This window comes from Aethalodelphis obliquidens, unplaced genomic scaffold (genome assembly GCF_003676395.1).
Source record: "Aethalodelphis obliquidens isolate GAN/ISIS:26980383/991018 unplaced genomic scaffold, ASM367639v1 scaffold30, whole genome shotgun sequence".
NCBI lineage: Eukaryota > Metazoa > Chordata > Mammalia > Artiodactyla > Delphinidae > Aethalodelphis > Aethalodelphis obliquidens.
Window position 1 is genome coordinate 8197769 of NW_020837974.1, and position 12878 is coordinate 8210646.

At 60.3% G+C, this 12878-nt stretch overlaps 1 protein-coding gene across 6 annotated transcripts in view; it reads right to left on the minus strand.

The window, feature by feature from the left end:
* Positions 1 to 693: 693 nt before the first annotated feature.
* The window catches only part of DTX2 (deltex E3 ubiquitin ligase 2), a 34081-nt gene continuing 21896 nt past the window's right edge, over positions 694 to 12878 (minus strand). For 3 of the 6 annotated variants that reach the window (XM_027126094.1, XM_027126095.1, XM_027126096.1), the window contains 6 exons: positions 8271 to 8411; positions 5836 to 5909; positions 4550 to 4708; positions 3701 to 3862; positions 2384 to 2473; positions 1509 to 1736 (listed from right to left, as the gene is read on the minus strand). In XM_027126094.1, coding sequence (XP_026981895.1) covers positions 1509 to 1736; positions 2384 to 2473; positions 3701 to 3862; positions 4550 to 4708; positions 5836 to 5909; positions 8271 to 8411 — 854 coding nt within the window. Of the gene's footprint in view, positions 1737 to 2383; positions 2474 to 3700; positions 3863 to 4549; positions 4709 to 5835; positions 5910 to 8270; positions 8412 to 12878 lie in introns of all 6 variants that reach the window. The other 3 variants (XM_027126093.1, XM_027126098.1, XM_027126097.1) reach the window with 3 other exon arrangements.

The window sequence follows — 12878 nt, forward strand, 5'->3', positions numbered from 1 at the left end:
TATCACTTTGTGGTTTTGATTTGCGTTTCCCTAATGACGTTGAGCATTTTCCATGTGCTTGTCAGCCATCTGTGTATCTTTTTCAGAGAAATATCTATTCAAGTCCTTTGCCCATTTAAAAAAAATTGGGGATCTGTCTTTTTATTGTTGAGTTGTAAGAGTTCTTGACATTTTTTGGATACGAGACCCCTATCAGGCATAAGATTTGCGAACATTTTCTCCGATTCTGACTCTCACTGTGCTGTAATGGTGGGAGCCGAGCATAAGGGTGGCACTCGGGTGCCCACCCAACTCCTGTGCCCTGTGAGCAGTGGAGCGAGTCTCACCATGGAACCAAACAGGATTGGGGTCCAGCTTCTCTATGGAGGCCTCCCTGCCCTCCCCAGCCAACTTCTCCACGAGGCAGTGGGCACAAGTGCCCAGGGCCCACGATACTGCTAGGGGTCCACAAAAATGCTTAAATTTCTTTTAAAATCAGAAAGAAAAAAAAAAAAAGGAACTTCTAGATGAAAGAAAATGCTCTAACATATATTCATCTTTGTACCAGCGCTTCTAACATAGAATTTCAGTCCTTTTCTTATACGAGAAGGGCTTGTGAAAGCAAACCCCCTCCCGCAAACCCCCTCCCCCACATCCCTTACGTCACTCGGGTGTGTGTCTCTTCAGCCCCAGGCCACACTCACCCCCGCCAGGCAGACAGCAAGCCTGCGAGTATTGGATCCTCCTTCTAAGAAGGTTGGGAAGGATGAGAACTTTGAGGATGGGGTCAGATCAATCCTGTCCGGGATTCCAGTCCCGGCTCTACCGCTGTCACTGTACCCTTGAACCTGTTTCCTCACCTGTAGAATGAAGACAGCAGCACCTGCCCCATGTGAGCAGTACTTAGAAAGCCAGAACCCTGGGGAAAGAGATGGGAGGGGCCCTGGCAGAGCTGCTGGATTGCGCACTGCAAGGAGAACTGGGGCGGGGCCCGGGAGCAGCTCAGGTCAGCGCCTGGCTCCTGGCCTCACTGTAGCCTTGGTTTCTTCATTTAGGGGGTTGGATGGGCAGCCTGTAAGGCCCCTTCCTGTTCTGACGCAGCAGGACATGTGTGTGCTGGCCTTCACACATCAGATTTTACATACACACACACACACACACACACACACACACGCAGCCTCTCCGCTGACAAACCCACCAGGGCCCGCTGACTTTGGCTATAGGGCATTTATTGCAAATAGAACATCTGAGGTATGAGAAGCTGACCCAGACCCAGGCCTGCCCCTGGCTGGGGGCACAGCAGGCAGTCTCTCCTCACCCCCTGCAGGGCCCCCAGCACCGATGGCCCAACGCGGCCCACCGAGGACGGAGGGGCCCACGCACTGAGGTAGCTGCATCCAAAGCCCTCACGAGTATGACCCCCAGGCTCGCCCAGTTCCCACACAGACCCGGGCCTGGGGGGGCCGGGGGATGGGGACAGGCAGGCAGGAGCAGCCTGGGCTCCGGGGGGGCACGCCTGCGCCCCCAGCTCACTGCTGCTGCAGGCAGTCCTCAGTCACCCCCTGGGCGGCCAGCTCGGCCAGCACGTTCTGCAGGTAGTTGGGGTCGGGGTAGCCGTGGCCTGTCACGTTGCGGTCCATCTCTGTCTTGTGGTGAATCTCGTTCCACACCACCGTGTCGGTCTCCCCCGTGGTGCTGGACGTCCCTACTGTGAAGATAAGTCGCCTCTTCCAGGCCACCTTCAGCAGCTCCAGGACCTGCCCAAGGGGGAGGGGATGGTGGGGAGGCAGGAAGAGGGGGAAGGGGAGGGAATGGCGGGGAGGGGGGGAAGAAGGTGGCCGTGAACAAGCGCTTAGAACAAACCCCAGCTCCCGGGGCTGGCCTGGAGAGCAGACACCCACCCCGACACCCCCTCACCTCCCTAAGCCTCTTCACACCCTCGGAGCTGTCCCCACCCCAAAGCCACCACACCGGCTCTTCTGTCTGCCTGGCATGCTCTTCCCTGGCCTTCGGAGAGCTGGGAAGTCCCAACTCAGGTCTCAGTGCAGAGGTGGCTCTGCAGGCCACCGCCCCCACCACCCAGGTAGAACGGCCCCAGCGCCTCCCCATCCCGTCCTCCCACTGGAGCACCTGTGAGGTCAGCTCGTCTCTCCCTGGACCCCGGGCACCTGGGATGCCTAACGCACAGCAGGTCCCCGGGAAGGGGTGGCCCACACCCCAGCCGGCCCCCAGGCCTCATCCCCCTCTGCCTGTCGCAGTAAGGTGAGCAGAGGCAGATCTGGTGTGGCCGCCGAGCTGGGCCCTCCCCACCCCACCGCCTCCCACCGCACACAGACAGCTGGGCCCAGAGCTGCCAGCCGGGGGGAAGGGGGGCCACTCCCAGGGGCGTCGGCCGGGCCTTCACCTTGCGGCCCTGGGCGTTGTCCGGAAGGTAGCACTGGCGGGGAAACCCTCTGGCGGTGAACGGCTTTCCAGGGTTGGGGTGCTCCGGGCCCTGCAGGAGGCACACAGATGCGGGGAGTGGGAGCTGAGGGGCCCTCCGGCTGCAGAGGTGCTCGGACACGGGTGCCCAGCCTCACCCCTTCGCCTTCCAGGTGGGGCTACTGCTGCGCTCAAGTGACCAACCAAATCGACTGCCGTCTCACATCTCGCTCTGAAGACCCACCGTGAACACGGCGCCCACCCACGACTGCCCTCCCTGAACCCGGGCCGCTCAGCCTGGTGTCAGACACTCCGGCTAACTCCCTCCACTTCCCCAAAGAGCCCGGACCCTTTAGAGGCTGGGACGGAAGCGCTTGCGTCGCTGGCGGCCCTCCGGGCACGGGGCTCTCTGGACCGGATGGCAGGGCCCGCTGCCTGACACCCTCCCTCGGGCACACAGCCCCTCCACTCTCGCTCCAGAAGTGGCCGGAGTGGGGCCCGAGACAGTGGCGGCAGGCTGGACAGAGGCTGGCGGTTGGAACCGCGCACAGCCCTTGCTGTGCCCTCGGCCACACGGTGACACGCCATGTACAACTCCAAAGTCCCCTCCCGCTCTGTGGCTCTACTGCTGTCTGGAGTGTTTCTAAATTTCACTTTGAGCCACAGAGAACTGGAGGGAAACCAGGGGAAGCACATAATTAGACAAAACCGAGTGACATCCCGTCAGACTCCTGGCCCCCACTACCCAGTATCTTCCCAACCTGCCCAGGCTCTGAGATCCCCCCACCTGGTCCAAGGCAGAGACCTCAGGGGCCAGGGCTCCCGTCTGGGTCCCCAATGAGCTTGGGTTCCTGTCCCCGCACGCCCCACGCAGGCCTGGATCAGGCCACTGAGCAGGTCCCTCAAGAGCAGTCAGGCCAGCCAGCCCTCCCCACCCTGTGCTCTGCCCCTGTGGGCTCGCCAGCCGGCCGGCCCAATAAAAGCGCTCCTCCTGCTTGGACGCTTGCTGGCCTTCCACCCAGTACAAGTCCAGCGAAGATGCCTCTGCCTCCAGGAAGCCCTCCCTGGCTCAGGAAAGGGCTAGGGCCACCTCTTTGCTTCCACAACCCTAGGAGCTGGCTCTAGCCCCCAGCACCAGTGCCTCCTGGTTGCTGGTGGCCTGACTTGGCAGCCTAGGCACCTTCACAGTGACCCGGGGTGCGCAGACTGCTAGGAGGGGGCAGGAGAGAAAGGACAGCACCCGAGAAGGGCTGATTCCAGAAAGATCCGAGGAGGCTTCTCTTGTGCCGGGGCCCCTTACCTGAATGCCATGGGGAATGTTGTAGACTATAAGGATTGTCCCACAGTCCTCGTGGCCGGGGAGGGACACCTGGAACGTGAACACCTCCATCTTCCCCCGGGGCTGGGTTCCAGTTTTCTCCCCATAGATGGTTTTGCAGGAAGGACACTGCAAGCTTCCATCCTGGGACAAGGCAGAATGCCGTGGACTGAGTCGGGGCCCCTGAGCGGGCACCCAGGCCAGCCACCCCGCTGGCTAGATGGGAAAGAGGCCCACAGGGACACGGGTTTGGCCCCGAGTCACACAGTGGGTCCCAGGCGCATTGCCCAACTCCCAGGCAGCCTCCTCACAAAGAAACTTGATTCTAGAAGCTTCCTTGGAAAGATAAGTTTTAACCCAGAAACTCGTGCAATTTTCATTAAAGGGACAAGGTACCCAGAGACTGGCATCAGGTAAGAAAATGAGGTTTATGAGCAAAAGCTTGCACAGCCGAGTCATGTTTAAGATGAAAAAGAAAACCCTGTGAACGAGGGACTGATAAGCTGGCATCTTGGCTGGTACACGATGGCACGGGGACACTGCGCAAAGGCCAGGCCCCGAGGCCCACCACAGGCCTTCGTTCTCTCCGTCCCCCTAACCTGTCCACTCCGGCTAAACTACACCAAAGGCAGGGCAGCCAGGCATCGCCTGCCACCCCCAGGCCCATCCTGCTGCAGGGCCAGGGCTGCAGACATCTCAAGGCTGCCTCCGAGCAGGTCCTGGGCCTCTCACACGGCAGCCCCAGTCACCTGCTTAAGTGCAACATGACAGGTACAGGCTGCGGGAAGGAGACCCCGACCCCCACCCCTGGCCCTGGTGGGCCATGGGTACCTTGTTTCCGTTGCAGTACATGGCCAGCAGGCAGAGCAGGTGGAAGGCGTGGCTGCACTTGGCCAAGCGGCCCACAGCCACCGGCCCAAAGGTCTTGCTGTCGGTCGCGTCGCTGTAGCCGGACGCCATGGACAGCTTCTCCATACAGATGATGCAGTCCTGGAGGGAGACCCAACCCGGGGAACGCTCACCCATGGCCCCTGTGCCACAGCAGGTGAGTCCTGTAGGATCGAGCTTCGTCTGCTGAAGTGCCTCACCCCAGTCTAACTCAATCTGACAGCTGTTTGTTCCGGAGGCTGGGAGCACAGAGGGCTCACCGTCACCACAGCAGAGGAGACGGCAGGCGGCACCAAGCGTGGGGGCCGGTGTAACAACTGAAGCACAGGCGGAGAGGGCGGCCAGAACAGCCAGGCAGAGAGGTAAGTACGGGAGGGGCCCTCAGCGCTGGGCTTTACAAGGGAAAGGGAACTTGTCAGACGCACAAGCATGGGAACGGGCCCGGGCCCTCAGGTAGAGAGAAGAAAGCGTTCTGAAGCAGGAGCCAGCGTTTCCGCTGGGAGGGGCGGCGCACCTGCAGGGCAAGGGGCAACCAGGGTGCAGGAGACAAAGCGAGGTGGGGGGAGGACCAGATCCCAGGAGGCCCTGACGGCCACGTTCGGGGCTGGGGCTTCTTCGTCTTACACGTCGGGGGCCCAGCTGAGAGGCTGTGAGCAGCGGGTACTAAGTCATCGTGGCCACGTGTCAGCTGTGTAGCCGGCAGCTTGGAGGGGGGGTGGCGGGGGGCAAAGCAGCCCAGCTGTGCTGGGTGAGCACAAAGGCAGAGACAGACAGACAGACAGCTGTGAAGGGGGAGGGCAGAGCAGGCTGGAGGGAGGGGCCGACGTGAGGATGACTTTCAGGTTTCTGTCCAAACCTTTACCAACCAGATACTTCCTATGCACTCAGTTTGCAGGAGAAAGAGGCGAGAGAGTCCTCGGCTCTGGACTGGCACGAATGACCTTGACCCCCGCCCCTCCAGATTCTCCAGGACCCTCCACGCAAATCGGAGAAAAGTGGTGCCACAGCCCCGAAGCGAGGCTCAGCAGAGAGAGGCCCAGGTGCAGCCGTGACGGGGGTCTGGCAGGCTGGGTTAGCCACAGGAACCCCGACCGGCCCTCCCAACAGCGGGGGGCAGGATGGCTCTCTAGACGAGGCACCTTCCAGCGGGGGACAGGCTGGCATCCTCGTCTAAGCCACCCCTCATTTCCAAACAAAACCAAAAGCACCGTGGTTCCCGTGACACGCACCTCATCCAGGGCCGTCTTCAGCTCTTCTGTGTAGTTTTTTATCACCTGCTCTGGCTCTGGCTTTGGAGGCCCTCCTAAAAGAGAGAAGAACATAAGCGGTGTCCCGAGGAGAGCGAACTGGAGATGCTGGAACGAGAGAGAAAGGACGACAGGGAGCGGTCCAAGTTGCTGGGAGGGATGTTAGGGCGGCTCAGAGGGGAAGGTTAGCGTGCAGGAGAGGAGAGACCTGGGCCAGGCGCAGAACGCCCCGGAGCTCTGCCAGCTGAGCCCTTCCCGGCCCACGCCGGGGGCCCGGCCCCAGGAGCCCTGGAGGAGACGGAAGAGGGGCAGAGACAGCAGCTGGCCACAGCCCTCAGGAGCCACGACGGGGCCCTGCACACCTTCACTCAGGAAACCCGTCCCAGGCTTCAGAGGACATGCGGAAGAGTCAAACAGCAGCTTCTAAAACAGATACTCTGGAGCACGTTCTGGCCGTGTTATTTTACTCAGCTTTCATCATTCTTGTAAGAAAGTCTCGGTAAGAGAAGTAAGTTTTCTGAGTCAAGTGTGTAGTGCGTGCCTACCCCATGGGGACATCTGTGTGCATACCAACTGCAGGTGACGGCCACACGGCCACAACAAACCACAGTCTTCTTGGGCTTGTCCCTGGACTGTGGGGTGTCAGTGACATGCCTCCTCCATTCCTAAGCTGCCCACAGTTCTGTCCCCGACCCCTCCTCCCGAAACCTCCCACTTCTCTGTGTGCACCTGTGCAGGAAGCCCGGAGCGGCCCTGCACCAAACAGGCCCCACCCCAAGGAGAAGAAACGCCCCCAGCTAGAGAATCAGCATGGCAGGGGTTCTCCAGGCAGAGGCAGCTGCAGAATCACAGAGGGACAGCAAAGCGGAGCACAGGGGAGGGACCAGGGAGACCAGCGCAGCCTGGGAAGAGTGATCCCGGCAGGGCTTGTCATCCTGTCTCAAGGTCAGGGGGAGCTCCTGGTCCTAGACCCTGAGACCAGAGGGGCTCTGGTGTGAACCCAAGCTCACGGCCATCAGCCTGTGGCTGCAAAGACTTACAAGCCTGAGCTCCTTCTAGACCAGAGAAGGCCAGGTGACAGTTATGAGGGGAGCAGAGGGGCAGGGACCTGGTGATGTCAGGTTGGATTCTGGCTCTTGGGCTGGGACCAAATCAGGTCACCTCTGAGTCTCAGTCCTCTCATCTAAAAAGTGGACCCAATACCAACCAAAGCCGTGATCACTGTAAGGGCATTAGCTGCTATGACCTGAAAAACAGCTAGAGGCAAAGGAAGACCACGCACCCCATACACACGCACACGCACCCCCATACACACAGACTTCTAGGACTCTGACTCTGGTCGCTGGGGAGAAAGCCAGGCAAAAGCACAGTCCCCACCGGCACCGGGTGGCCATCCTGCTGGCTGGGACTCTATTCTGATTGAGGGGAGGAGGCCTTCTAGAAAAGACTGGTCTAGAAGGCCACGTCGACTAGGGACAGGCCAGTCTCCAGCTGGACCCTGGGATCCCTCCGGTGAGGCCTGGCTCAGCACCCCTACCTCTCTGCCTGCCTGTGCCCAGGCAGCCTTTCAGAACTGGAGGTAACTCACCAGGAGCCACTTTTCTCAAAGGGGGCCAGCCAGGTGACCGCCTACCCCACGAAAGGGACATCCGAGCCCAGGAAGGCCAGAGCGTCTGCTGAGAGCCTTGTTTTCCCGGGGCAAACCCGAGTGCCTCAGGAAGCTGCCAGCCTCTGAGGCAGAGTAAGAAGGGGGAGCAGGGCAGGAGTGACTGCTAGGGGTGGGGCGGGGCTGGGCAGGATTAGCCCCGCCCCTCCCTGGCCTCCCTCCTCCCCCGTTGGGCGGGGGTTAGACAGGCAGTGAACAGGATGAGAGCAACCACCGTACTACTGCTACTTGCCAGGCGCTTCCCAAGCGATTTACTTCCTATTCCTCCCACAAGCAACCTGCCCTGTAGGAGCCGCTCCGCTCATGAACGGGAGGCTTGTGTGAGTTCACAAAGCCCGTGAGCTCTGGAAACCCAGGACTGGCGGAGCCAGAGCCATGCCCCCTCTCACACCATCTGAAGGTCACCAGAGCGGTCGCACTTCTCTGGCCCAACGATGGAAGCAGAGCCATCATCGGCTTTAGAAACGGCAGGTTTAGAACTTACTACCCACAGGCCCCTCCACCTGAGTTCTGTTAAAACTCACAGCGCCTTCCAACGGTTCTGAAACCCCTTCCTCCCTGGCTGTGTGACGGCCAGGGCAGTGGTCATCGGGGGACCCCTCTGAAGTAGCCCCACATGGGCTGGCCCTTCGAAGGAAGCGGCGGAGGGCCGTGGTGGTCAGAGAAGAGCGTTCGGTGCAGAAGAGTCAGAGGCAGCAAGACTCGGAGGAGGCTTAGCAGAGGCCAGAGAGTATTTGTGAGCAGGAACTACCTTTCATGGACATTTTCCTCAATCTCTTAACTGAGCTGTGACTTTTAGAGGCCAGACAGGAGGCGGGAGGGCTGGCGGGCTGGGGTGCGCGGCTAAGACACACAGGGAGTCCAATGGCTGACATCAGAATACTCGTCATGCCTACACGGGGTGCGAGATCAGACATGCAGAGAGGGGAGAAACGTTAGAAGGAGTCGTTCAGCATGTGACCTCCACAAACCCCAGCTGTGTCCAGCTGGCACTGTCAATGGCCATCAGGACCTGCCGATCTCCCCGGGGAATCCGGCTGCTCGAGGCTGCCAGGGCCTATCCGGGCCGGCAGGGCTAAGCTCTGGGTCGGGAACCAGTGAAATGCCTGGCTGGTGGGAGCCTTGGCCCCAAGCTCCAAAGGGGTCTGTGCAAGCAACCCATCAGCCCGTGCCTGGAGCATGCAGTGGGCGAGTCTGTTGCTTCGGGAGGGCAGAGGGCAGAACGCCACCCCCGGAAGCCTCCTCAGCAGTTCTGGTGGGCGCCTCTCTGTGCCAGGCATGAGGAAGGAGAGCAGACGGGCGACACAGAAGGGCGCAGCCAAGCTATGGAGACGCAGATGGGCTGGAGCTCACGGTCCTCGCTCTGTGCCCCCTCGGCCGCGCCCCTCAGCTCCTGCTCACCTTGCCCCCGTGCTGCGCTGCCTGTTTTGCACGCCGCACCTGGCCCGCCTAGGTGCCTTCAGCGCCATTGCTGGGGCGGGGCGGGCCAGCGGGAATGCTGCCCCGGGCCTGCTCCCCCACCGAGGCGTCCCCATGGCCCCTGTGGCCGCTCCTCTGGAGCAGTTGAGGTCCCAGGCCGTGGCTTCTTTCTCTGGTCCCCTTTGCCCTGGGTGGGAGCACAGGGGCAGCCCACAGCGTGAGGGAGCCGCAGCAGGCAGCCGCGCCGAGTGGCCTGTCCAACCTTGTCCCTCCTTCCTGATGCCTGCAGGAGGGATGCCTCACTCCTCAGCCTGGCGCTCCACACGCATCCTAGCTGGACCCTCACCCGCGCTCCCCAAGGACCTGGAACACAGCACGTCCTCCCGCTGGAGTCCCCGTTCCTGCCACACTCTCAGGCACCCTGCTGTCCACACACCCTCTACCCAATCCTCCCTGTCCCTAGTCAGGCTCAAAAGCACCTCCTCCCCCAGGGAAGGGAGCTCTGGGCTTCCCCTCGGGCACCTCCCTTAGAGGGGCTTTCTAGGTGCTCAGAATGTGGCAAGGGGTCTGGGCACAGCGGACAAGCCAGGTGGACCTGCTGCCCACTCCAGAGGCGATCCAGAGCGGTGAGGAGAGATCTGGCCTCGGGATCCACTGGGGCCCACTGTGGCCTCCACCAGAGAACAAAGGCTCTCAATGGGGCAAATGCGCCCAGTTAGGGACAGAAGCAGAGGCCGGCAGCCTGGGCAGCACAGGGTGCGTTGTGGTGGTCACTCCCAGGAGACACCAAAGTGCACATCAGAAGACCGAGGCTGGACACTGGGTGCCCGCTCATCAGGTGATTCGATGCCACAAGCATCCCAAGGTTGTTCCTGGGCTCAAATTGTGGGTTCCCTTGGAACTAAACATCGGGTGGGCCAAATGACAAGCAGGCACAGGGGGCAGATAGATGGAAAAAAAGAGAACAATCCCTTAGGAGAACCCTGGCGCTTTGTACTTGCCCCAACATGCACCAGTTCCCGCCCATCAAGCAGACCCCTCTGCACTGGCTGCCCCTCCCTGAGCGGCAGCCCCTCCCTGACTGCCCATCTGAAACAGCCCCGTCCCCCTCCTGCTCCGTCTCCTTCACTCTGCCCCAAGAGGTGCCCGGTCCCTGCCTGCTGGGGAGCAGACATCCCTGAGGCGACCACATCAGCCCCGCAAGAGGCCAGCGTGAACAACGCCCCTGCCCTTCTCAATGCAGGAACTGCTCCTCCGAACTCGAGACACAGACAGCGAAGTCCTAACTTAGACGTCCACAGACAAGCAGCCCATGCCCTGCAGGTCTGCCTTCTTGTGAAGAAGTGTGAAAATCACCCCAGAGCTAACATTTCACAAAAGCGGCGTCCAGTGGACAGGATTGGGCAGGGGGGGGGGACCAAGAGGGGCCATCACATCTTCCCCAATAGCAAGGGCTCAGGGACAGCCCCCCCAAATCGGCGTAACAGCTTGGATAGCCACGGCTTTTCCTGCTCTCGTCTTGATCTGCCGGAGCCCCTGGCAGGTCCTGCACATGGGCAGATGTGCAGACACCCCCTTTCTGATGTCCAGCGTTGGCCTTCCGTCTAGTGACCAGGGCTCAGGTCCAAGCCTACCCTCCGCTGGCTTACCAAGCTGGGCTCAAGGCCAGTACCACTCCCCACTGGCTGACCGGTCTTGGGCAGGTCTTGGTAGCGTAAAATGCAGACACTCCTCCTCCCTCGCAGGGTGGGAGCCTGGCCCCGGTGTCGGAGGCCCACTCCTCCCCACCCCCCTTAAGAAGAGGCCCTGGCCGGGCTGCAAGCAGCAAAGCCAGCACCTGACGCGCCTGGCTGACACGGAGATGGATCTTCCACCAGCGAGAGGGGCGCGCAGCCCTTCCGCAGTACATCCCCGGGCTGGAGACCTACCTGCAGACCCCTGTGCCCAGGTGCTCACCCCAATGCGGTGAGCGTGTTCCCAAATCCATAATCGAATCCGTAACTGCAGCCCAGCTGAGAGGTCTCTCCAGACCCTGCTTCTTGGGGGTGGGCGCAGGATCCCTGGTTCCCTGGTGCCCCACACAGCGGCCCCAGCTTCAGGTACGAGCCAGAGCCACGTATTCAGACTGGGCGGCGTCTGGCCGCTGGCTCGTCTACTACTCTTTCCTCACTGGGACCCAGTTCCTGAACCTTTGGGGTCTGTTTCCCTGACAAGCAAATGGAGATTAAAATACCTGCCTGCCTCCAGGATCGCTGTGAGAGCCCAGGCGGCAGGGGACACAGAGGATGTGGCCTGCAGACGGTCCAGCCTCAAGAGCTCCTCAGTACCCAGACCACTTCTGAGCTGTGTGCAGAGGTGATCACGGCATTGGTATTAAGGCCTCAGTGACCGCAGAGCTGAACGGGGCTGGGCGCGTGCAGGCTGGGCCCATTCCCCCACAACCTCTCTCCAACAAGACCAGCACCACACGCACGCACACGCACACACACACACAGGCCTGAAACACCTGTGGCGTCGGATGCCACGAGAAGACCTAAACTGGGCAGGGACTTCCTAGTCACCACATTTTTGCTCACTGTTCTCTCTGCCCCAGCAAAGGGCTGATGGCTGAGCAGCTGACAGACTGAAAGCCTCCCGTCCTGGGGCTTTCCCGGCCCCACTCTACCGTCCTCACCGCCTCTGACTGGTCCTTCCATGTCCTTCAAGGGCTCTTCTTCCCGGCATCCAACTGGGTCTCCGTAAGCTCACTCCCGGGGGGCGGGAACGGGCCGCCCCACTCCACCCCACGCCGCTCTTCTGAACTGCTCATCCAAACCTCCCTGCCTCTGGGACAGCTCCGCCTGTCGACAGCCACAGCCATCACCCCACCCATCGCCCCATCGCCTCACAGCGAGAAGCCCAGACTCTGAGGCCAAGAATGCCTGGGGCTGAATCCCAGCTCTGCCAAGGGCTGGCTGGCTGGCCCTGGGAGGTTTGCGGAGTTCTCTGAGCCTCACTTTCCTTAAATATAAAATGGGAATCAAAGTTCCTCCCCCACAGAGTTGCTGTTGGGATGAAATGAGTTACCACACATGCAAAACCCCTAGTCCTTCCTCCTTAATTATGATGATTTATTATCTCTGTCGGCAGCTGTACACCAGGCCTCATTCCATTCCTTCCCTCTCACAACCAGTCCAACCACCAAGTCAGAAGCCCTTACCTCCATCTACGGCCACGACCCTAGTCAGTGGCTGGCCCACCTGAGGCATGAAGTCCAGGTCCACAGGGTCTCCCTGCCTCTAGGACTGGTCCCCTCCAATCCCCCCTGTGCTACCACAGTGACTCACCCAACACCCAGTCTGGTTAGCTCACTCCTCTGCCTCCATCTTTAAATGATGGAGGCTCACCAGACTCCTCAGTGTATCTTCAAGTACGATTTTACATTTCCCATAAGTTAAAAAATGACTTTCAATGGCTTCCTAATACCCGCAAGAGGAATTTTTAAAAGTTTGGGGCTTCCCGGGTGGCACAGTGGTTAAGAATCTGCCTGCCAATGCAGGGGACATGGGTTCGAGCCCTGGTCCGGGAAGATCCCACATGCTGCGGAGCAACTAAGCCCGTGCGCCACAACTACTGAGCCTGTGCTCCAGAGCCCACGAGCCACAACTACTGAGCCCACGTGCCACAGCTACTGAAGCCCGCGCACCTAGAGCCCGTGCTCCGCAACAAGAGAAGCCACCGCATCGAGGAGACCGCGCACCACAACGAAGAGTAGCCCCCGCTCGCCACATCTAGAGAAAGCCTGCGCAGCAACGAAGACCCAACGCAGCCAAAATAAATAATTAATCAATTAAAAAAAACAACAGTTCAAAGGTGTAAGGTTAACAAAAGATCTAGAGAGACACAAAAGCACTTACTCAAAATGTTAACTCCAGCCAAGAGTTCTATGAGTTCCCCAGGG